General features: G+C 42.7%; 1 protein-coding gene across 1 annotated transcript in view; it reads left to right on the forward strand.

The window, feature by feature from the left end:
- MFSD2B (major facilitator superfamily domain containing 2B) overlaps nucleotides 1–24540 on the forward strand; it is a 138213-nt gene that overhangs the window by 62699 nt on the left and 50974 nt on the right. Inside the window, exons 4-9 of the mRNA XM_033937131.1 lie at nucleotides 5103–5226; nucleotides 7130–7208; nucleotides 9663–9853; nucleotides 16066–16156; nucleotides 19439–19560; nucleotides 21382–21465. Of these exons, the coding sequence (XP_033793022.1) occupies nucleotides 5103–5226; nucleotides 7130–7208; nucleotides 9663–9853; nucleotides 16066–16156; nucleotides 19439–19560; nucleotides 21382–21465 (691 nt within the window). The remainder of the gene's footprint in view (nucleotides 1–5102; nucleotides 5227–7129; nucleotides 7209–9662; nucleotides 9854–16065; nucleotides 16157–19438; nucleotides 19561–21381; nucleotides 21466–24540) is intronic.

The following is a 24540-nucleotide window of genomic DNA, read 5'->3' on the forward strand; positions in this document are numbered from 1 at the left end:
GGATGCCGTGTAGAGCGGGGAAGGCTAGTTTATACCTTTGGGCAGTTCTGGAGGAGTCGGGACTGGAGGAGTTGAAAGATAATGGGATAAGGGGAGGGACGATGCCGTGAATGATCTTAAAAGCCAGGCAGGAACATTTGAAATGGATTCTGGAGATTATTGGGAGCCAATGAAGTTTGGCAAGGAGTGGGGAGGCATGGTCAGATTTGCGTTTTGAGAAGATCAGTTTGGCTGCAGTATTCTGGATTAGTTGGAGTCTTAGAAGACTTTTTTTGATAGATTTAAGTAGATGGCATTGCAGTAATCTAGTTTGGAGAGGTTGATGGATTGGACAAGGATGGCAAAGTGTTATTGGCTGAAGTAGGATCTAACTTTCCTCAGCAAGTGGAGGCTGAAAAAGCATGATTTTGCCAAGGAGTTGAGGTGGTCATTGAGGGAGAGAGAGGAATCGATAATGATGCCAAGGACCTTGCATGAGAATTTGAGCTGTACTGCATCGCCTGTGGGTAGTGCGAAAAGGGTGGGCAGGTGTTTGAATTTTGGGCCGAGCCAGAGTAATTGTAGAGAATGCCCTCTCATTCGCCCTACCTTAGAGAGGGTGAACAACCTGTCCTTATCTACTAAGTCTATTCCCTTCAGTACCTTGAATGTTTCGATCATGTCCCCTCTCTATCTCCTCTGTTCAAGGGAGAAGAGGCCCAGTTTCTCTAATCTTTCACTGTACGGCAACTCCTTCAACCCCTTAACCATCTTAGTCGCTCTTCTCTGGACTCTTTCGAGTAGTACCGTGTCCTTCTTCATGTATGGCAACCAGTGCTGGATGCAGTACTCCAGATGAGGGCACACCATGGCCCAGTACAGCGGCATGATAACCCTCTCCGATCTGTTTATGATCCCCTTCTTTATCATTCCTAGCATTCTGTTTGCCCTTTTTGTCGCGACCGCACATTGCGCAGACAGCTTCATCGACTTGTCGATCAGAACTCCCAAGTCTCTTTCCTGGGAGGTCTCTCCAAGTACCGCCCCAGTAGCCTGTTCTCATGGTGGCCAATCCAGGTCACTAGTACCTGGCCAAAACCCAAGGTGTAGCAATATTTCATGGGTTTTGGTCAGGTACTAATGACCTGGATTGGCCACTGTGAGAACAGGCTACTGGGCTTGATGGACCACTGGTCTGACCCAGTAAAACTATTCTTATGTTCTTATACTAATAATAATAACTTTATTTTTCTATACCGCCAACACCCAAAAGGTTCTGGGTGGTTCACAGAATGAAGAGGACTGGACATTCCAGTGATGATACAAAGCACACAGAAAAGTAGTACAATATTTCAAAAGTGAAAAATACAATAAGAAACTATAGAAACATAGAAACATAGAAAGTGACGGCAGATAAGGGCCAAGGCCCACCAAGTCTGCCCACACCAATGACCCTCCCTACCTCCCTTTGCGAAGAGATCCCACCTTTCGATCCCATTTAGCTTTAAAATCAGGCACACTGCTGGCCTCAATCACCTGCATCGGAAGACCATTCCATCGATCCACCACCCTCTCGGTGAAGAAGTATTTCCTGGTGTCGCCATGCAATGTCCCTCCCCTGATTTTCCATGGATGCCCTCGTGTTGACGTGGGTTCCTTGAAGAAGAAGATATCCTCCCCCACCTCGATACGGCGCGTGAGGTACTTGAATGTCTCGATCATGTCCCCCCTCTCCCTGCGTTCCTCTAGGGAGTAGAGCTGCAATTTATTCAGCCGTTCCTCATACGGGAGATCCCTGAGCCCCGTGACCATCCGTGTGGCCATTCGCTGGACCGATTCAAGTCTCAGCACATCTTTGCGGTAATGTGGTCTCCAGAATTGTACACAGTATTCCAGATGGGGTCTCACCATGGACCTATATAATGGCATTATGACTTCGGGCTTACGGCTAACGAAACTCCTTCGTATGCAACCCATGATTTGTCTGGCTTTAGATGAAGCTTTCTCCACCTGAGTTGCAGTCTTCATGTCCTCACTGATGATTACCCCTAAGTCTCGTTCCGCTACAGTTCTCTCTAGGATCTCACCATTAAGAGTGTAAGTCTTACATGGATTTTTGTTGCCAAGGTGCATGACCTTGCATTTTTTGGCATTGAAGTTTAGTTGCCAGGTCCTGGACCAATTCTCCAGTAGGAGGAGGTCGTGTGCCATACTATCGGTCTTGGATTTGTTGTCAGGTCCTGTTGTGTTCTTGTCCACTATATTGCATAATTTGGCATCATCGGCGAATAACGTTAATTTACCCTGAAGCCCCTCAGCCAAGTCCCTTATGAAGATGTTGAACAAGATTGGGCCCAAGACCGAGCCCTGCGGCACTCCACTTATCACCTCTGTCGTTTCGGAGGGGGAGCCATTCACCACCACCCTCTGAAGTCTACCCCCCAGCCAGTCCCCCACCCATGTAGTCAAGGTATCTCCCAAACCTATAGAGCTCATCTTGCTCAACAACCTGCGGTGTGGTACGCTATCGAATGCTTTGCTGAAATCTAAGTACACGACGTCCAGGGACTCCCCAATATCCAGCTTCCTCGTCACCCAGTCAAAGAAGCTGATCAGGTTGGATTGACAGGACCTCCCCTTTGTAAACCCATGTTGACGGGGATCTCGCAGATTCCCCTCGTTAAGGACCGTATCCAATTGGTGCTTGATTAGAGTTTCCATTAGTTTGCTTACTATTGATGTGAGACTCAGTCATCAATTAAGTAACAAATTTTTTGAACAAATAGGTCTTAACCAATTTTCTAAAGGTGCAATAAGATGCAGATAACAGACCTCAGTATGTTCTTATAGCAAATATCAGTGTTTAAGGCGCTAAAATGGAATCAAGATGTAGTTGTCACTTCTATAAGGGCTTTAGGGTGCACCTAAGCTGTTATAGAATACTGGTATAAAGGTGCATTGGTGCAATGACTTGTGTGAGTTGGTGCACCTCAGTGCACTATATAATACATACAATAGAGAGTTTTTCTTTTTTTTAATTTTATATTTTTTTAACAATTTTTAAAAATATCTTTATTCATTGTGAAGCCATAAATAAATGCAACATATTATACAATCATATTACACTATAAAAGTACTTAAATTCAATCAAAATTGTAACCTATGACAAATGGATAGATCACCCCCCATACTCAAATTCAAAAATTGCACTCAAATTAAAGAATTATGCAGCTTATCTTAAAGAACTGGAAAAATTGGGACAGATTAAATTATTCATTCTGGTGGAAACCCCTATATTATGTCTTTAAAATGGAAAAGTTTGTGGCCAATCAGAAGGGATATTATCAAAAATTTATGGAAGTTTGGGAATCATTAACTAAGGGCTCCTTTTATCAAGGCGCTTTGGACATTTCATCACGCGCTAACCCCTGCGGCAAGCCAAAAAACTAACGCCTCGTCAATGGAGGCGTTAGTGGCTAGCGCGGCAGGTGGTTTAACGCGCAGTATTCCACGCGTTAAACCCCTACCGCACCTTGATAAAAGGAGCCCTAAATATTGTAAGGATTGATTTATTCATGTAAATGAAGAAAACATACACATCCGGAGACGGGGGAGGGGGATATGTTTTGGCACTGATTAAGAGGTATGGATAGGTTGTTTACAGGTGTTTTTATGAGTTGTTGTTCAATTGGGAAAAGGGATGGGGAAAAGAAGGGCTCCTTTTATCAAGCCGCGCTAGCGGTTTAACGCGCGTAATAGCGTGTGTTAAACCACCAGCCGCTCTAGCCGCTAATGCCTCCCTTGAGCAGGCGGTAGTTTTTAGGCCAGCGCGGGCATTCACACGTGATGAAACGTTGCGCGTATTAACCCTGCTAGCGCGGCTTGATAAAAGGAGCCCTAAGTCTTGTCATTATTTCTATTACGTTTATTGTGCTGGAATGTTAATATTTTATATAAATGCATCATCTCTTGTGCACAATTGTAGTTCTGAAAATGAATAAAGAATTTAAAAAATATATATATTTTTCAATTCCCCCCCCCCTACCTACCCACCTGATCACATCAACAAAAGATTGTTCAGAAAATAGGATAATACAATGAAACTTTCTAAACATATGGGGGCCCTTTTACTAAGCTGCAGTAAGCATTAAAACATGCATACCGCAAGTTGAAATCCACTACCATGAGGCTCAGATTTACAGTAAGAAAAAAAAGATCAAGCCTTTTCTGGGATGTTCAACATTCATATCAGAGTAGCAGAACGTATTTATTAGGCAACAAATTTATAGAATAAATAAAACTGCAAAATATTTTGTAATTAGTAAGATGTCTTTTATATAAATGGGTAAAACCAAATGAAGTATTGATGTGCCTAAAAAAAGGGGTTTTTGGAGACTCATGATAGCTCGCAGGAGGCTAACCTGACAAGAAGTGTTCTAAAGTCAGGTAGCTGCGAGCCCTTGAAGTTTTTTTTCCCCCTAAGCTTTAAAAGTTGAAATCTAAGTCAAAGAATTCTAAGAAAGTAGGAAAACGTTTCTATACATAGTCATAAATATTTTGGGAGAATTAGTCTGTGACAAGATATTCACTAGGAAGATTTGATAAAGAGTTCCACCATTTTGCTGACAAATAAGCAGAGTGCATTGACAATCTAGACTTGTATATTACATAGTCTACTGAACGAAAATTGAGGGTTAAATAATGTCTAGCTAGGCTATCACAATTTCTTGCCAATAGATGAATGAGAAGGATCGTATACCCCTCCTTTCCAAAGCTGCGCTAGTGTTTTTTAGCGATGGTCGCGGCGGTAAACGCTCAGATGCTCATAGGAATTCTATGAGCGTTGGAACTGTTGCCACGGTAGTCGGCGCTAATAACACTAGCGCAGCTTTGTAAAGGAGGGCGGTAGTTTGGAACTTGAACTTGAAGAATAAAAAAAAAAAGCCCCAGAGAACACAGCTTAAAAATAAACCTGTTGTAAATATACCACGCAATAATGCAAAGAAACTGCGTGGCAGTGTGATCAAACAGTATAAGAGGTATATCATACATCTCCACATACAACAAAGTGACGCATGCTGTATGTTTAAGTAGATTCTTTCTCTATTCTTTTTTCATTTTAGGATGATTGGATGTACTCCATTTCTGACGGTATCTTATTTCTTCCTGTGGTTTGCGCCTCCCTTTCTGACAGGAAGAGTCCTGTGGTATCTGACATTCTACTGCCTCTTTCAAGCACTGGCCATGGTAAAAAGGAAATTTGCTGTCCTCCTTTTCATTTATTCATGTAGCATCTTTTATAAAATAAAAAAAGGACATGTTTTTCTGTTTAGCTATCCATCTTTCTGCACCACTGACTTCACAGGCAAGAGCTAGCGAAAAACAAATACCCAAACTAAAGTACTGTATAAGCGATGGGAGTCCACATTATTGCATAGGTGGTCGGTGACCCAGTTGTTTGGGGAGGCTAAAGTGGGCAGGAATATGGTAGGGTGAGACTTGGCAAAACAGAGCAAATTAAAATCCTTGGACTGGGGCAATATCTTTGTCTGCAGGAAAAGGGCTGGGGCACTTTTGAACACAACAAGGAAGGAATCCCTCACTATATGGCTCTGGTGCAGCTGCACTAGCTGTGTGGTTCCCCCCCCCCCCCCCCCAATATCACTATTACTGATGGTAATATGCAAACTGAATATTATACAAAAAATAAATCAAAATAATGCCCCAAAGCAATGCAATATATTAAATAGAACAATATTTGCAATATTTTAGAAATATATGCAAGCACTTAAGCTCTCAGGCACCACCATCCCTGCAGCCACCATCTTCCAGTTGGCCATATGAACAGTGGTTCAGCAGTACTGTAACAGAAATCCTGTGTTTGATGACAACCATAAATTGATTTGTCTATCATTCATTTAGTAGGCTGCCAAATGGCCACCAGGCTTCAAATCCGCCAGTGTTTAGTTTATTGTTGAGTTACCAAACATGTTTGGAATATGTTTTATCTGTATTAGAGGAGCTGTCTGAGAAGCAGGGAAGCCAAGGTACAAATCACACTGTTACTCCTTGAGATCTTGGGCAAGTCACTTATCCCTCCGTTGCCTCAGACTGTAAGCCCTCCAGGTACAGGAAAATCCCTGCTATACCTGATAATGCTGTAGCCATTTGGTAGGAATTAAGGTTCTGTATGGAGGTGTTTAGCCCTGAGTGTCCTTGCTATTTGTTTTGACTTATGATTTTGTGCCTAGACATTCATTTGGGACACTGGTAAATTGCAGGTTTAAATTTAAGAAGATAGCTTACCTGTTAATTTTTGATTCACATCAAAACTAACCCATTTGGAGACATTGATTTCTAAATACCTATATCCTTTAATTATTCTTTAGCCTGGTAGTTTCAAGGCCTTGTCTGTATGCTATCTCCCCTATCACATTTTCTTCCAAGATATACATATTTAGATCTTTAAGTCTACCTACATATCCGTGCTTAATAACAAGGACTACTGATCACTGTAGTAATCACCCCCTTGGATTTATGATTCGGTCTCCAGAACTATATAAAGTATTCCAAATGACGTTTCACCAGAGATTTATATAGAAGCAATGATACCTTCTATTTAAGTGGCAGTTCCTCTAACAGTTTACTCAAGCATCTTTCTGGCTTGTTTTTTTTTCTCCTTTTATCTACAGAACCTGGTTGTCCAGTGAAAGACTATTAAATATGATCACATCCAGATTCCACTCTTGTTTTCTGCATAGATCTTCACTCCCTATATTGTACTGCTGCTTTGGGTTTTACAGCCCAAATGCACGACCTTGCATTTTTATAATGGTAAATCTTAGTTGCCACACTCTATATCATTTATCAGGCTTTGCCTTCATTACATTTTCCATGCCTTTCAGAATGTCTCCCCCAGTTGAAGATTTTGATATCATCTACAAAAAGGAAAACCTTTTCTGATAGTTCTTCCATAATATTGCTTATGAGTGTATTGAAAAGAACCAGATGGCACACCACTGGTATCACACTTTCCTTGGAGTGAATTCCATTTACCGCTACCCTTTGTCATCTCCTACTCAAACAATTTCTAACTTAGCATTTAAGGTTTGTTTTGCTCTAACTTTACATTTTTTGTCATTTTTTGTAGGTCTTCCATGTGCCATATTCCACTCTCACCATGTTTCTGAGCACAGATCAAACAGAGAGAGATTCAGCCACTGCATATCGTGAGTTAAACAGTTACATCTTTCTTAAATAAGTTAGCTTGCACTGTCTATACCAGTGGTTCCCAACCCTGTCCTGGAGGACCACTAGGCCAATCGGGTTTTCAGGCTAGCCCTAATGAATATGTATGGAGCAGATTTGCATGCCTATCACTTCCATTATATGCAAATCTCTCTCATGCATATTCATTAGGGCTAGCCTGAAAACCCCGATTGGCCTGGTGGTCCTCCAGGACAGGGTTGGGAACTACTGGTATATACTATTTATCTGATTTCAGATTTCTAGACAAAAATAATTGACTAAAAATAGATAGTGGGCAATATTCAGCGCTTGTTAACTGGGTAGGAGAGGCTCCTACTTGGTTAACTAGCACTGACCTTGTCCCAGCAAGATATTCAGCAGGATACGAGGGGGTGCTGAAAGGTTCTCAGTCCAACCAGCTTCCTAAATTCTGAGCGTTATTTTGCCACTGTAGTTGATAAGAGTGTTATTTTATTTTGCAAAATGCCAATTTGCAGAATTATAATGCTGTTTGACATTGTTTCAGATCATTGAATGAACCATGTCAACAAAAAGTGTGGATTTGCCCATCATAGTCCACAGTGCAGAAGTGGTGTGCAAACTTTCAGCTTAGAGATTTTGAGACCGAAGATGTAGCAAGGTTTGGGAGGCCTCAAATGGTGTCAACTCCTGAAATTGTTGACCATGACCATGACCTGATTTTAGCAGATCAGCATATATCAGTTACAACAATTGCTGAGACACTACAGATTTCCAAGGAACGTAATCAGCTAGAAATACTTAAGCTGTCAACCAAATGGATGCCCAAATGTTTGAATGCTGATGAGAAACGACATCGAGTGGATACTTCCATGTTGATTTGGCAGCATTTTCAGCGAGCTGGTGCCAACTTTTTGGAATGACTAGTTACTCTCTTGATGAAACATGGTTACACCACTATAATCCTGAGACAAAACAACAGTCCATGCAATGGCGGCACTCAGGTTTTCCATGGCCAAGGAAATTCAAGACCCAAAAGTCAGCAGGAAAAGTCATGGCCACAGTGTTTTGGAATCAGAATGGTGTTGTAATGACTGACTATCTTCCAAGGGGCCAAACAATTAATTTAACTGTAACTTGCTGAGCTGATTAAAGGAGGCATTGAAAGAAAAAAAGGAGAGGGAAGCTGTGGAAAGTAGTTCTCTTTTTTGCCAGACAATATACCTACTCAACATTTCTCTGGGTGGCAGAGATCGATTTGGCCTCAGACACAGCTCCCCTATGGGTCCTATCAATTTCAAATAGATGGTCTGCTGACAAGCCTGGGAAACAGGCTGTCGTTTTGCTCCCTCTGTGATACCAAAGACCCTCAAATTCTCTCTGCAAATTTGGTTCCCCTGTTTTTACCTTATCTTCTAAAGTCTCTAGCCATTACTGCAATGATTCTCATGTCTCTTTCATCCCCACTCCTCTTTCAATTCAAGACAGTCCTCTGCTACTTCAAGTGTGCACTCAGTTTCTCCTGGATATGGTCCACCACCACACTGATAAACACTGACTTGTCCTCCCTGATTTCTTTGATAACCACAGCCCATATCTCCACATCTGCATCACCCCATCCCACTGTGCCTGCTTCTGATGTAAACATGGGAAGAGAGAGCAGAATTTTCTTATACGCCTCAAATAGTAGCCACCAGTTTACTTTTAATCTTCTTCAGCATCCCTACTGTCAACAAGCTTCACGCTCTCTGAACTTATCCCACAAGTACTCACTGCTCAAAAAACTCTAATTGGGGAGATGGAATCAACTTTGAATGAGTTGTGTTCCGTGGAACTTATTCAGACATGTCTCAGCACCATCCCTTGTAAACGAAGTACCCCAATCAGCATCACTCAGCTAACCTCTTTGAACTGAACTCCTCCAGAGGGCTAAGAATGTGAGATTAAGGTGGTGAGGTGGCCAAAAATTAGGCTTCCATTTGAGCCCTTACAATTTGAGCAGCCATAAAAGTTTAGGCTGTAGTACCGCGGAGGTTCTTTGGAGCTGGAGACCAGTATAGTATTTTGTGACCCTATTGCATACCCAGGATATCTGTTACAGTACACATTAGAACATGCCATCTGTGAAACGCCAATTGTACTACTTCAGTGATGCTTTCGGGTTACTATGACATGATCGAAGAACAAGTAGATGCTTAGTTTGATGGAATGTGACAGGTGTATAGGACAAATAACTCAAGGATATACATTATTGAAAATGTAAATAAATCTTTTCCTTTTTAATGAACTGGGATGGTGTTGTATTTGTTTGGTTATTGTCATTGAATCAGGGGTTGTGACAATCACTCTCTTATAACGTGTGTGTGTGTGTGTGTGTGTGTTGACAGTTTTGTTTTTAAGAATGAAAAACAGGCAGAATAAAGCATATTGTGTTGCAATATTATATTTTTGTGCAGGAATGACAGTAGAAGTGCTTGGGACCTTGCTTGGAGCGGCAGTCCAGGGACAGATTGTAGCAAGTGCTCACACATCTGCACACTGCGTCTCAAATAATGCAACAGCAGAGTTTGTTGAAAATAGTACCCATATTGCTCTAGTGCCACACAACTCCAGCCTCTACCAGCCACTGGCTTACCAGCTTCACGCAGTAAGTATTCCATGTCCAAAAGACAAGCTCATTGATTTGCATAAAAGCAACTGTAATTTCATTAGAAAACTGCACTCAGTTGAGCAGATTTCATTTTCATTTATTTCTGTTATATTCTAGTCATCATTATACATGCATAAAACTATTACAAACATACTGTAATGCAAATGGAACAAATTACTACCGTATTTCCCCCAAAATAAGCCCTACCCCCGAAAATAAGCCCAGGTTGTAGGCAGCCACGCTTCCCTCTCCCCGCCCCCACCCCCGCTGCGCAGCCGAACTCCCGCTGACCCTCCATCCTTCCCTCCCAATCGATCCCCGCTGACCGCAACCATAAATACCTTCTGGCAGAGGAGCATTGGGCCAGGAGCACTCACAGGCTGCTTTGTGGCCTTCTCGCTGGGCCCTTCTGTGTGCTGCGTCACTGATGATGTCATCAGTACACTGAAGGCCCCAGCAGGTATTTATGGTTGTGGTTGGGAGGATCGGTTGGGAGGGAACGATGAAGGGTCAGCGGGGGTTCAGTGGTTTGGCTGCGCAGTAGGGGCAGCAGCAGTTTCTCAAGGTTTCTGCTGCATGAGGGATGGGAGGGAGGGAAGTATGGAAGCTAGGCAAGGTGTCTGCTGCATGAGGGATGGGAGGGAGGGAAGGATGGAAGCTGGGTAAGGGTTCTGCTGCACAGGGGGATAGGAGGGATGGAGGGATAGAAAGATGCTGCAGAGAGAAGGCACAAGGGGATTGGTGAGAGGGAAGGAAAGATGTTGCATCTGTGGGGGAAAGCAAAGAGGAAGAATTTGGGTGAAGGAGAGGAAGGGAGAGATGATCATGTACATGAAAAAAAAATGCCCCCCATGTAAATATGTAATTGGAGAGAATTGATTGGAGAAAATTTTGAGCTAAAAAGTTTTTTAAAAAAATACTTTATTCATTTTAAAATATTCAAACAAGTGTACAATAAATCAAATCATAATATACATTTTCTCTTGAAATTCTACAATCATCTCATAATATAAATTACCTCCCATCCCTCCCTATCCAAATATATTTTTAATTACTTAACACACTTTTACATAAAACCCACCCACCCACCATATACATACTAAATGGGGATAAATACAATTATTTATTATAGTAATTTATTAATGGTCCCCACACATCTTTAAATTTCTTAAAATATCCTTTTCTAACTGCTAATGTTTTCTCCATTTCATATACGTGACACACCGAATTCCACCAAAAACAGTAATTTAACCCTCTATAGTCTTTCCAATTATAAGTTATTTGTTGGATGGCAACTCCTGTTAAAATCATTAAAAGCTTATTATTATTTGAGGAAATTTGACACTTGGCCCTCATGGACATACCAAACAAAACTGTATCGTATGACAAGGCCACATGATTCTCTAATATATAATTTATTTGACCCCAGATCAATTTCCAAAAATTATTAATAAAAGGACAATAAAATAATAAATGATCTAGGGTTCCAGCTTCAAGATGACAATGCCAACATCTATCAGACTTAGAGCAATCCAATTTTTTTAAACGAACAGGGATCCAGAGTGCTCTATGCAACAAGAAAATCCATATTTGCCTCATAGACGCAGACATTGTACATCTTATCCTCCAAGACCAAATACATGGCCATTGAGATGCTTTAATTTGATGCTTTATCTCAATGCTCCAAATATCTCTAAGTACAGTTCTTGGTTTTTTATTTAAATAGCCAGATAATATTTTGTACCACTGTGCGGCCTGGTGACCCAGAAAGTCTTCCTGAAAGCATAAGAATTCCAAAGTAAATTGAGTATTCAAAGACTTCCATTCAGGGAACCCTGCCTGAATGGCCTGCTTCAATTGCAATTATTTATAACTTTGTTTTTTATTAAGCCCAAATTTATGTTGCAATTGTGAAAATTCCAGCAGTTTACCATCTGATATAACATCATTTAAAGTACGTATTCCTACTTCAATCCAATCCTTCCAGACAATCTTAAACCCACCTATTTGTATCTTGGAGTTTAGCCATATGTTTTGACAAGTAGATTTTTGAATAGTAAGAGGAGTTAAATTGTAAACATATCTTAATGTTGTCCATGTGTCCATTATTATCCTGTTACTTTTCCTTATTTTAGGCATTTTAATGCTAAGCAGATGACGAAGCCTGATAGGAAACATGAGCTGCCATTCCAACCACAACCAATCCGGAAGCTTCTCCATGAGTTCTGGGAGGACCCAATACATACCTTGGCGCAAGATATAGGATTGATGAAATCTATAAAAATTTGGAAAATTTACCCCTCCCTCCTCAATTGGTTTTTGTAAAGTCACTAAAGCAATTCTTACAGCTTTACCCAGCCAAATAAATTTACTAAGAATATTATTTAATTTTTTATAAAAAGACCCCTGAAAAAAAACTGGTATCATTCCCATTTGATAACAAACAACAGGCAAAATCATCATTTTGACAGTTTGGACTCTTCCCCACCAAGATAAATGTAAAGGATTCCATTGCTCACATAACTCTGTTACTTTTTGTAATAAACTTTTTTCATTCATTGTAATTGTTTCATCAAGTGTGTTTTTTATCCATATACCTAAATATTTTATTTCTTCTTCTTTCCATGTAAAAGGAAATGATTCAAATAATCCTTTTGTGCAATGCACATTCAAAGGAAGAACTTCTGATTTAGACCAATTTATTTTATATCCTGAAAACTTTCCAAATTTTTCAATCAAATCCAGTAAACTTGGAATGGTTGTTTCAGGATTTCTCAAATGAAGCAATATATCATTCGCATATGCAGATACTTTATACTCTCTACCAGAACGCGGTATACCCTGTATCTCCTTCACCTGTTGAATTGCTAATAATAAGGGTTCAAGCACTATATCAAAAAGTAAAGGAGATAGAGGACAACCCTGTCTAACTCCCTTTGCAACTTGAAACAATCAGAAAAATTATTATTAATATATAATCTAGCAACAGGAGAGCTATACAGAGTTTGAATCATTTGTATAAATCCCGAACCAATACCAAACCACTCTATGGCCTGATACATAAATGTCCATTCCACACGATCAAAAGCTTTCTCTGCATCCAGAGACACAGAAAAAGCCGGATCTCCAATTTCTTTTGTTAAATATAACATTTGCAATGCCAATCTGGTATTATTAGAAGAGTGTCTCTGAGCAACAAACCCTGTTTGGTGCATACCAATTATGTGAGGAAGAGCTTTTGCCAACCATATAGCCAAAAGTTTGGCTAATAATTTACCATCCACATTTATCAAGGAAATAGGCCTGTAATTTGAAACCAACATGGGATCTTTATTTGGCTTTGGCAAAACAATAGTTAACGACTCTGCCATAGTGCCTGATATACAACCTTTCTTTAGTTGATTCTGATATAAATTTAATAAATGAGGTAAAAGAGTATTTTGAAATGCTTTGTTAAACCCTACCGTAAAACCATCACCACCTGGAGCGGTCCCCACTCTAAGAGACTTCAATGCTGTTTGTAATTCTTGTAGTGATATTGGATTTTCCAAACTTCTTTTTATATGATCAGGATTCAAGAGCTAAAAGGTTTATTTTGAAAAAAAAAGCATTTTCAGCTTTATGTCAAGGACTTAAGAATATTGAAAGAATTGTTTGATCATCTGTACTTACCCCATGTCTCAAAATATCTCAAGTTCGGGTGGGATGTGGCTATAAGACTATTTTTGTTTTACACTCTTTGGGTTTTGGTCAGGTATTAGTGACCTGGATTGGCCACCGTGAGAATGGGCTACTGGGCTTGATGGACCATTGGTCTGACCAAGTAAGGCTATTTTTATGTTAGTGGACAGTAATTAAGAATGAGATAAATTTAAGGAAGAGAGGATGTAAAGAGAGTTGTGAAGATGACATTAGAGGTACAGATAACACAGAGTGGAGTTATGACATTTGTTGAAGATATTGAGCTTTCTATCAATTGTCAATGCAGTATATTGTCCCAAGAGGATAGCCTTTAGTTTCTTCTGAAACCTAAGGTAGTAGTGTTCTGCTTTGATAGTTGCTGGGAGGCTATTCCAATTCTTTGTGCTGATGTAGGTGATGAGTGTTTTAGTGATGGAAGGATCAGAAGGAGTTTCTTGATGATTCTGGCTGAAAGGGATCAGAAATTGATGAAAAGGTTTATGAGAGGTTCTGCAGAGCTTGCTATAAGATATGGTACATTATGCATTATATTTTGAAGCAAATTTGTGCAGAGATAGGCAACTAGTGAAGGCTATTGTAATAAGGTGATATGGAGTCAATTTTTCTTAGTTTGAAGATAAATCATATTGCTGTGTTTTGAATTTGTTGTAGTTTGTGGATGAGAATGGAATTTATGCCTGCATAGAGGGAGTTGCAGTAGTCTGAGGCAGTATCAGTGTTTGTATTAAAATTGCGAACTGATGTTTGTGAAAGAAAGGTCTGATCAGTCTGAGTTTTCTCATACTGTAGAAATTTTTTTTCCTGTAAGTTGGAGATTTGAGGTTCATAGGAATGGATAGAGTCCAATGTGACTCCAAGAATTTTGGAAATTTTGTCAATGTCTACTTTGGTTCCTGAGGGTAGGGTGATGGCTGTAGGGATTGTTTGCAGAGAAATGTGAAACCATAGTACTTTGGTCTTCATTGTATTTAGCTAAGTGTAGCCCATGTTGTTTATTTTCAGGGGGATGTCACTGGAGTTACTTTCTGTAGGGATGAGTAGGAGAATGTCGTCTGCATATGATAATAGGCACTCATCACTCACTTAGGGAACTCATGAATAGGTTGTAGAGTACTGGGGATGGATAAATAAATAAATAAAAATCCACAGGGGTCCAGTGGACCCCCTCCCGAACTCCTCCTTGCTGAAAAAAATCCTGGTGGTCCAGCAGACTCCCTCCTTCCCCCCTCCTTGAATCCTCCCTTGACCAGAAAAAGATATCCTTGGCGGTCTAGCGGACTCCCAACCTCACCCAAAGCTACAGCACATTGTCCCTGGTGGTCCAGTGGTCAACCCAATCCACCAGTAGCTCCAGAGCTTTTGAATGCTGATGAGAAACGATGTTAAGTGGACACTTCCAAGTTGATTTTGTTGCATTTTCAGTGAGCTGGTGCCAACTTTTTGGAATGACTAGTTACTATCAATGAAACATGGTTACACCACTATGATCCTGAGACAAAACAACAGTCCATGCAATGGTAGCACTCAGGTTCTCCAAGGCCAAGGAAATTCAAGACCCAAAAATCAGCAGGAAAGGTCATGGTCACAGTGTCTTGGGATCAGGAAGGTGTTGTAATGACTAAATTCCAAGGGGCCAAACAGTTAATGCAGAATAGTACTGTAACTTGCAGTGCCAATTAAAGGAGGCATTGAAAGAAAAAAGGAGCGGGAAGCTACAGAAAGGAGTTCTCCTTTTGCATGCCAACACGCCTGCTCACAAAGCTGGTAAAATAATGGATGTTTTGATGAAGTTTGGACTTCAGTGCATAGACCATCCACCCTACTCACCAGATCTTGCTCCATCTGACTATTTTCTGTTTCCAAATCTTAAAAAGATTTTGAAAGGATAACAATTTTTGAGTAATTTAGAGGTGATTGCAGCAGTGGAGCAGTTATTTCAGTGACCAGACATAGTATATTTGGAAAGGTTACAAAAACTTCAGACATAATATGCCAAGGGGGTTGAACTTAGGTGTGAATATGTGGAATAACTTGTCAGTTTCATGGCTCCCTGTCATTCCTTTCTTGGCTGAGCTGAGAACTTTTTATCACCCCCATATACATGGTCTAAAATCAATAGACCTGACTTTACAATACTTAAGCATATAAATTGTCTTCATTCTACCTCTCACTATAAACATAAAAAAAGATTATACTTATTTGTATAATAAAGTAACAAGCGTACATAAAACAACATTACAAATGAGCCAAATAAATAACAAAACCACATACAAATAAATGTAAAAACAGAAAAAAATCCCACCCTTCCTCATTCTCCGTAAATCTGAGAAATGAAGGCTCTATAATTTACGCTTTTGTTCTACCAAAAGTAAAAGGAAGCATGCACCAAAATAGAAACCTTAACTTTTTAAGTGTGTTATTTTTTTCCCACTGTTAGATTGAATGCAGCATTTCTGGGTAGAAATAACAATAATTATGTAGATATATAATTATTTTTTTCTTGTTAGGAAAAAGTTTATATGATTGCTGCTGGTATCATAGGAGGTGTTTATCTGTTCTGCACAGTTATTCTTTTCCTTGGAGTAACAGAAAAAGATGGTGAGTTATATTCCATCCATTCCTCAGGTCCTTTGACTCTTTTTTTTCTCTTAGATATCTCTAATCATCAGATAGCCTCCTCTAAGCCCATTCACTTGACTAACTACATCTTCTTTGACCTCAGCCTGAGAAGTGGGCCATATAGGTGACTCTACTTCACTGGCCCATAGAAGGAGTAGAGTATGACCAGTGACATAATGAAGGAGAATGACAACTGGTATTCCCTCCACCCCCTCCTAGTGATGGGGGCCTTTAACAGTACTCCCTCCTGAACAAGAAGTTACATCAGAAAGAAGGCACGAGACTGGCATGAGCAGCGGATATGAGTCCCTGTTCACTGAACAATGCCTCTGCTGGGTCAGACCTGAGGTCCATCGTGCCCAGCAGTCCGCTCTTGCGGCGGCCCAACAAGTCCTTGACCTGTGTAGTAATCCTCTATCTATACCCCTCTATCCCCTTCTCCAGCAAGAAATTGTCCAATCCTTTCTTAAACCCCGTTACCGTACTCTGCCCTATTACGTCCTCTGGAAGCGCATTCCAGGTGTCCACCACACGTTGGGTAAAGAAGAACTTCCTAGCATTCGTTTTGAATCTGTCCCCTTTCAACTTTTCCAAATGCCCTCTTGTTCTTTTATTTTTTGAAAGTTTAAAGAATCTGTCTCTCTCCACTTTCTCTATGCCCTTCATGATCTTGTAAGTTTCTATCATATCCCCTCTAAGTCTCCTCTTCTCCAGAGAAAAGAGACCCAATTTCTCCAATCTCTTAGCGTATGAAAGGTTTTCCATACCTTTTATCAGACGTGTCGCTCTCCTCTAAACCCTTTCGAGTAACGCCATATCCTTCTTAAGGTAAGGCGACCAAAATTGGATGCAGTATTCCAGATGCGGACGCACCATCGCTCGATACAACGGCAGGATAACTTCTTTTGTTCTGGTCGCAATACCCTTCTTGATCATACCAAGCATTCTATTCGCTCTCTTAGTGGCCGCTACGCACTGTGCCATCGGCTTCATTGTCATGTCCACCATTACCCCCAAGTCCCTTTCCTGTGTACTCTCATTCAATAATATCCCTCCCATCGTATAGTTGTACCTCAAGTTTCTGCTTCCCATATGTAATACTTTACATTTCTCAAAGTTGAACTTCATCTGCCACCTCGTCACCCATTCCCCTAGCTTGTTCAAGTCCCTTTGCAATTCTTCGCAGTCCTCTATAGTCCGAGCACCACTAAATAGTTTGGTGTCGTCTGCAAATTTTATTATCTCACACTTTGTCCCTGTTTCTAGATCATTTATGAATATATTAAATAGCAGCGGCCCGAGCACCGAGCCCTGCGGGACACTACTCGTGACCCTCCTCCAGTCTGAGTAATGGCCCTTCACTCCTACCCTCTGCTTCCTACCCTCCAACCAGTTTCTGATCCATCTATGTACGTCTCCTTCCACCCCATTGTTCTTCAGTTTCCGGAGTAGACGTTCATGGGGCACCTTGTCAAAGGCTTTTTGGAAATCTAGATATATGATGTCTATGGGGTCTCCTCTGTCCACTGCATAATTAAAAGGTACCAGGGTGGGAGGGAGTGCAGTTAAGAGGGTCAGGGAGGAGAGAGAGTCTTCATCTGGCAGGGCTTGAGGATCCCTGCCAGTCATGTCACTGCTGTGCTGGGTGGTGCCCCTGCTAAGACAGCTCCTGAGGCAGTCCTCCCTCCCCTGTCCCCCCTTACTACGTTATAGGATATGACTCTCTTTTGGGACTTCTATGTGCAATTTTTGCTTCTTGAATATCCCTGCTCATCATCCTCAGCTCATTTCATATACAGTAGAAGTGATCAGTAGTTGAGAAGACAGGCAAACGGCAGCTTATCACTCCAGCAGTTTTACAGACTCTACCCCTCTAAGGCAGTAGTTTTCATTCCAGTCCTCGGGATACATCCAGCCAGTTGGATTTTCAGGACATTCACAATGAATATGCATGAAATAGATTTGCAGACCAAGGAGACTTTGTATCCAGATTTATCTTATGCATATTCATTTTGAATGACTGGCTGGGTATTCTCCAAGCCTCTACTGGCTTGCCATATGACCTGCCATATGATCCCTCCTGTCTCCTATCCCGGCAGACTAACAATTTTTTAACTCCCTCCTGCCTCCCCCATATACCTTTTTTGAATCCCTGGTGGTCCAGCAGTGTATCAAGCAGGAGCGAGTGTTCCGTTGTATAGTCTTTATTTATTTTTAAAAGAATGATAGTAAGTCAAGCAACAGTATTTAAATACAGCACCATGAGGCTATGAAGAGAGCCAACAGTGGTTACACTCATATTTAGATGTGAATCATACAGAAGGCTTCCTCCATCCTGTGATTAAACCCAAACTAGTGAGGTGTTCATCTGTTGTGGTTGTTTCCAATTAGCCTCACTACTTCATCTTCAACATCCTTTTAGTTCTAGTAGGCTTTCCAAAACCCAGACAAACTGCTGGGTTTTGGAAAGTCCATCTGGGCACCTGTACAGTCCTCTAAAAAGAAGACATGTCCAGGTTTTCTTGGATGTCTGGTAACCCTACCCCAATGCCTCCAATCCCTCCCCTAAGGAATTTCTGTCTTTTATAACATTAATACATAAAGTTTACTCCCTTCCCTCCCACCTTCCCATAACAAATTCAATCAAATATATCATATAAATATTCTTTTCTACTGATCTAAACATTTAATAAAATTCAGAACCCCTCCCCCATCCCCATATCTGCATTTGTACTTATAATGGAAAATGGTATCTATTCATTGCAATAATTTGTCAATGGCCCCCAGATCTCTTTAAATTTATTATAATTCCCTTTTTGTATAGCTATTGTTCTTTCCATTTTATAAATGTGACACAACGAATTCCACCAGAAATTATAATTTACCATAGTAAAGTTTCAAAGTTAGGAGCCTAAACCGTTTGAAAATTGCCCCTTAAGTTTTTCTATTTATTTAGCTTGATTACATGCCTTGCTTTTAACTCAAAGGACTCCTTTTACTAAGGTGCGCTAGTGGTTTTAGCACGCACTGCAGATTAGCGCGCGCTGCCCCCCATGCTATGCGCTGAAAACTCAATGATGGCGTTAGCATCTAGCGCGCGGGGCAATGCAGCACGCACCAAGCACGCGCTAAAACCGCTAGTGCAGCTTAGTATAAGGAGCCCAAAGTGTGGTACAATAGAGTTGTTATTCAGCATCTGATAGGTTTTGTGTATAACATCTAGATTTTTAAATAATATTTATGTCTCTTCTCCCTCTGAAGATCCTTATGCCTTAAACTCAGACTCAGTAATGCCTTTCTTTAGAGGATTCAAACTCACTATGAAGCATGGGCCATATTTGAACCTCATGGCTGCCTTTCTTCTCATCTCTGCTGCTGTTCAGGTAATTTGTTTATTATTTAGTTAAATGTTTTGTGGTAATTTTAAAATGTATTTCCATAGATAAAATAGTGTTTTAAGTGCAGAGATAATCTTTTATAAAACTATGTGGGAAATAATCTCAGCATCAACCATGAATCTCCAGTTCTAATACACAGGAGTGAAGACCTTTCCTCTTCCAATGGACTGTATCAAAAGAAATACCATATTTTCACGTATATACCCCACACACGGGCATAACCTGCCAAAATCAAATGTTTGTGTGAAAAAAAAAGTTATGGATAGCTGTATATTCCCCGCACCTGTGTACTGCTTCCACTTCACAGTTCACAGAATAGGACCTCTTAGTGGGTACTGTATGTGGAGCATTCATATATTATACAGGAACTGCACTTCAGCGGTATTAATTCTCTTGCCGGTTCTGATAACAGGATTTGCTTTCATTGACATACAGGTTTTGTTGTGTCCTTTTTATACTCCATCCACCTAAAAATAGTACTCAAAGCAAAACGTATTTAAATAGGCATTGCTCATCACTGTTATGAAACATGCATCCCACAAATCACATCTGTGCAAAAATGGCTTTGTATACCCCACACTGACTTAATTCCCTGTACTCTGCCTGTTGGGAAACAAAAAATTGTATCACCTTTGGAGTATATACGTGAAAATATGTGCATGTGTGCACCCAACAGTGGGGTTACCATATTTTGATCCACAAAATTCAGAACACATGGCCTTGCCCTGTTCCACCCCTGGCTCCACCCCATTCAGTCTCAGCCCTGCCCAGTTCCACCTCCAGCCCTTCCCTGTTCTGCCCTCCAGCCCCTCACCCCCCAACAAAGCCTCCTCTCTTCCTCAACAAGCTCGGGCTGCATTTAGAGGACCTGCAGCATACATGGATGTGTGTGATGTCATCCATGTGTGCTCAGGTGCCCTCCAGATGCGGCCGGAGCTCGTCGGGGCTTTCCAAAAGCCAGACAAACTTCTGGGTATTGGAAAGTCCATCCAGGCATCTGGACAGTCCTCTAAAAAGATGACGTCTGAGTTTTCCCGGACATTTGGCAACCCTACCCAACAGTCCTGCAGTACCAGCTAGGAACTTGGGAGAGGAAAGAAAGAGGTCTGTGCTTGGTGCACCTGATTGAATTCCTGGTCTTGAGTCGATGTTTTGAGCTGGGGTGAAAAAAAGGTGGCAAAAGACCAATCATTCTAAAAGTAAAGTGAATACATTTAAATTTCTGCTGCCTAGGCAACTTAGAATGATATCATCTTATAAGTTGTTTAGACAACAATTGAGAACATTATTGTTCCAAAAATATTTAAGGTTAGATCATATAATTGTGATTAATTATCATCAAAGAGGTTTTAGAGGACTGATATGTATTGACTGATTTTGTTAATGAAGTTATCTTATGTTCTTATTATGTGATCTGCCTTGAACTGTAAGGTAAAGTGGAATATAAATGCATATGTTAATGTTATATGCAGAAACACCCGATAATATAAACTGTGCAGTTTTCTACTTGCACTTTTTTTTTATTTAACACCATAGAAATTTTCTTGCTGTTACTTTAGTGCTTCACAAATAGGTTTAAAAAAAAATAAAGCATGTGTTAAGCAACTGTGTGGTAATTTTCAGCATGCATTTATAACACATAGCTTATTACATTAATGGCCTGTAGCCTAGTCACTGCACATAGTGGTTCTCTTTGACACTCCTGCGGGCATTAATGTATACTACTACTGATTATTAATTTATTTTTATGACTATGAGAAATACAATAATCTAATGCTGAGTATAACCTTCTGTGTTATTTCCCAGCTTGAACAAAGCAATTTTGTCTTGTTTTGTACTCATGCGGCAGATCTGCGAGATCACTTCCAAAATCTGGTACTGACCATCCTGGTGAGTTAAATTTGCAGATCACAGCAGTACCCTGTACAATCCATTATAGAGCAGGGATCTCAAAGTCCCTCCTTGAGGGCCGCAATCCAGTTGGGTTTTCAGGATTTCCCCAATGAATATGCATTGAAAGCAGTGCATGCACATAAATCTCATGGATATTCATTGGGGAAATCCTGAAAACCCGACTAGATTGAGGCCCTCAAGGAGGGACTTTGAGACCCTTGTTATAGAGCGACAGCCTTCCCTCTATACTATCAATACTGACACAAAGACCAGGTAAATTTTCCAAGAACAGAATTATCACTGATACTCATAAGAACATAAGCAATGCCTCCGCTGGGTCAGACCTGAGGTCCATCGTGCCCAGCAGTCCACTCACACGGCAGCCCAACAGGTCCAGGACCTATGCAGTAATCCGCTATCTATACCCCTCTATCCCCTTTTCCAGCAGGAAATTGTCCAATCCTTTCTTGAACCCCAGTACCATATTCTGCCCTATCATGTCCTCTAGAAGCGCATTCCAGGTCTACCACACGTTGGGTAAAGAAGAACTTCCTAGCATTCGTTTTGAATCTGTCCCTTTTCTACTTTTCCGAATGCCCTCTTGTTCTTTTATTTTTTGAAAGTTTGAAGAATCTGTCCCTCTCTACTCTCTCTATGCCCTTCATGATCTTGTAAGTCTCTATCATATCCCCTTTAAGTCTCCTCTTCTCCAGAGAAAAGAGACCCAGTTTTTCCAATCTCTCAGCGTATGAAAGGTTTTCCATCCCTTTAATCGGATGTGTCGCTCTTCTCTGAACCCTCTCGAGTAATGCCATATCCTTCCTAAGGTATGGCGACCAATATTGGACGCAGTACTCCAAATGTGGACGCACTATTGTCCGATACAACGGCAAGATAACTTCTTTTGTTCTGGTAGTAATATCTTTCTTGATTATACCTAGCATTCTATTCGCTCTCTTTGTGGCCGCTGCACACTCATGTATAAGTTGTACAATTCAAGAATTTATATGATAATTAGAAGTCAGGAGGTAACCTCTACATGAGCCGAGCCAAGCCAAGATTTCATGTAAAAAATGGTCTTTAAATGACTTGTTGAAAGACACTAGAGCAGTGGCGTACCTAGGGGAGGGCGGGGGGGGCGGGCCGCCCCGGGTACCAGCCCTAAGGGGGTGTTCCCGGCCTTGCCGTTCAGTCCCCCGCCACCCCCGAAGGACCGCTCGCCCCCCTGGCCTCCCCGCACCACCTATGAACAGCCGCAGCAGGATCGCGAAGTCAGCGTCAGCATCCCTGCGCTGCTTCCTACGACGCGATCCCGCCCCTCCTCTGACGTCAGAGGAGGGGCGGGACCGTGGCGCAGGAAGCAGCAGGGATCGCTGACGCTGACTTCGCGATCCTGCTGCGGCTGTTCATAGGTGGTGCGGGGAGGCCAGGGGGGCGAGCGGTCCTTCGGGGGTGGCGGGGGACTGAACGGCAAGGCCGGGAACACCCCCTTAGGGCTGGTACCCGACGCTGACTTCGCGATCCTGCTGCGGCTGTTCATAGGTGGTGCGGGGAGGCCAGGGGGGCGAGCGGTCCTTCGGGGTGGGTCGGGGCATCAGGCCTTCAGGGTGGGGCGGGCGGGCAGGCAAGCAGGCTTTCAAGGGGGAGGGGGTGACAGGCAGGCAGGCAGGCCTTCAAGGGGGGACAGGCCTTCGGGGGGGGGGTGCAGACATTCAAGGGGTGCAGGCCTTCAAGGGGGGCAGGCAGGCCTTCAGGGGGGTGCAGACCTTCGGGGGGGGGGGGGTAGGCCTTTGGGGGGGTGCAGACCTTCAAGGGGGTGCAGGCCTTCAAGGGGGGAAAGGCAGGCAGGCCTTCAAGGGGGGGACAGGCCTACAAGGGGGGGGACAGGCCTACAAGGGGGGGGACAGGCCTTCAAGGGGGGGTGCAGGCCTTCAAGGGGGGGTGCAGGCCTTCAAGGGGGGAAAGGCAGGCAGGCCTTCAAGGGGGGGACAGGCCTACAAGGGGGGGGGGACAGGCCTACAAGGGGGGGGGCAGGCCTTCAAGGGGGGGTGCAGGCCTTCAAGGGGGGGTGCAGGCCTTCAAGGGGGGAAAGGCAGGCAGGCCTTCAAGGGAGGGACAGGCCTACAAGGGGGGGGACAGGCCTACAAGGGGGGGGACAGGCCTTCAAGGGGGGGGGCAGGCCTTCAAGGGGGGTGCAGGCCTTCAAGGGGGGAAAGGCAGGCAGGCCTTCAAGGGGGGGACAGGCCTACAAGGGGGGGGACAGGCCTACAAGGGGGGGGACAGGCCTACAAGGGGGGGGACAGGCCTTCAAGGGGGGGTGCAGGCCTTCAAGGGGGGGTGCAGGCCTTCAAGGGGGGTGCAGGCCTTCAAGGGGGAGACAGGCCTTCAAGGGGGGGAAAGGCAGGCAGGCAGGCCTTAAAGGGGGGACAGGCCTACAAGGGGGTGGGACAGGCCTTCAAGGGGGGGACAGGCCTTCGGGGGGGTGCAGACCTTCAAGGGAGTGCAGGCCTTCGGGGGGGGGGGTGCAGTCCTTCAGGGGTGGGGGTTAGGCCTTCAGAGGGGGACAGACCTTCGGGTGGGAGGTAAAGTCCTTCGGGGGGTGCAGGTCTTCAGGGGTGGGGTGTAGCCCTTCGGAGGGGGGACAGACCTTCGGGGGAGGGGGGTCCTGGTGTAAAAGTACACAGAGGGAGAGAGGGAAGGGGGGGTTCAAAGATACATGCATATGCCAGACTTTGGGGGTTAGAAATAATGGGTCTAAAAACAGAGGAGTGGGAGAGAGATGGTGCATAATGGGATTTAGGGAGGGAAGGAACAGAAAGGGAGAGAACTTGGAAACAGGGGATGGTGTGGAGGGGGGATAGAGATACTGGATAGGAGGATAGTTGGGAACAGAAAGGGAGAGATGGTGGATCCTGGGGTGGTGGGGAGTTGAGAAAAGGTGAATCTGTGGATGGAGACAAAAAAAAGGAAAGATGCCAGATCTCCGGGAGAGGGAAGGGAAACGGAAGGGGAGAACAGAGATGGCAGACGGATGGTTAGCACGGAGAAAGGAGACCCTGGCAAGCAAGACAA

Source organism: Geotrypetes seraphini, chromosome 3 (genome assembly GCF_902459505.1).
Source record: "Geotrypetes seraphini chromosome 3, aGeoSer1.1, whole genome shotgun sequence".
In the NCBI taxonomy this organism is placed as follows: Eukaryota; Metazoa; Chordata; class Amphibia; order Gymnophiona; family Dermophiidae; genus Geotrypetes; species Geotrypetes seraphini.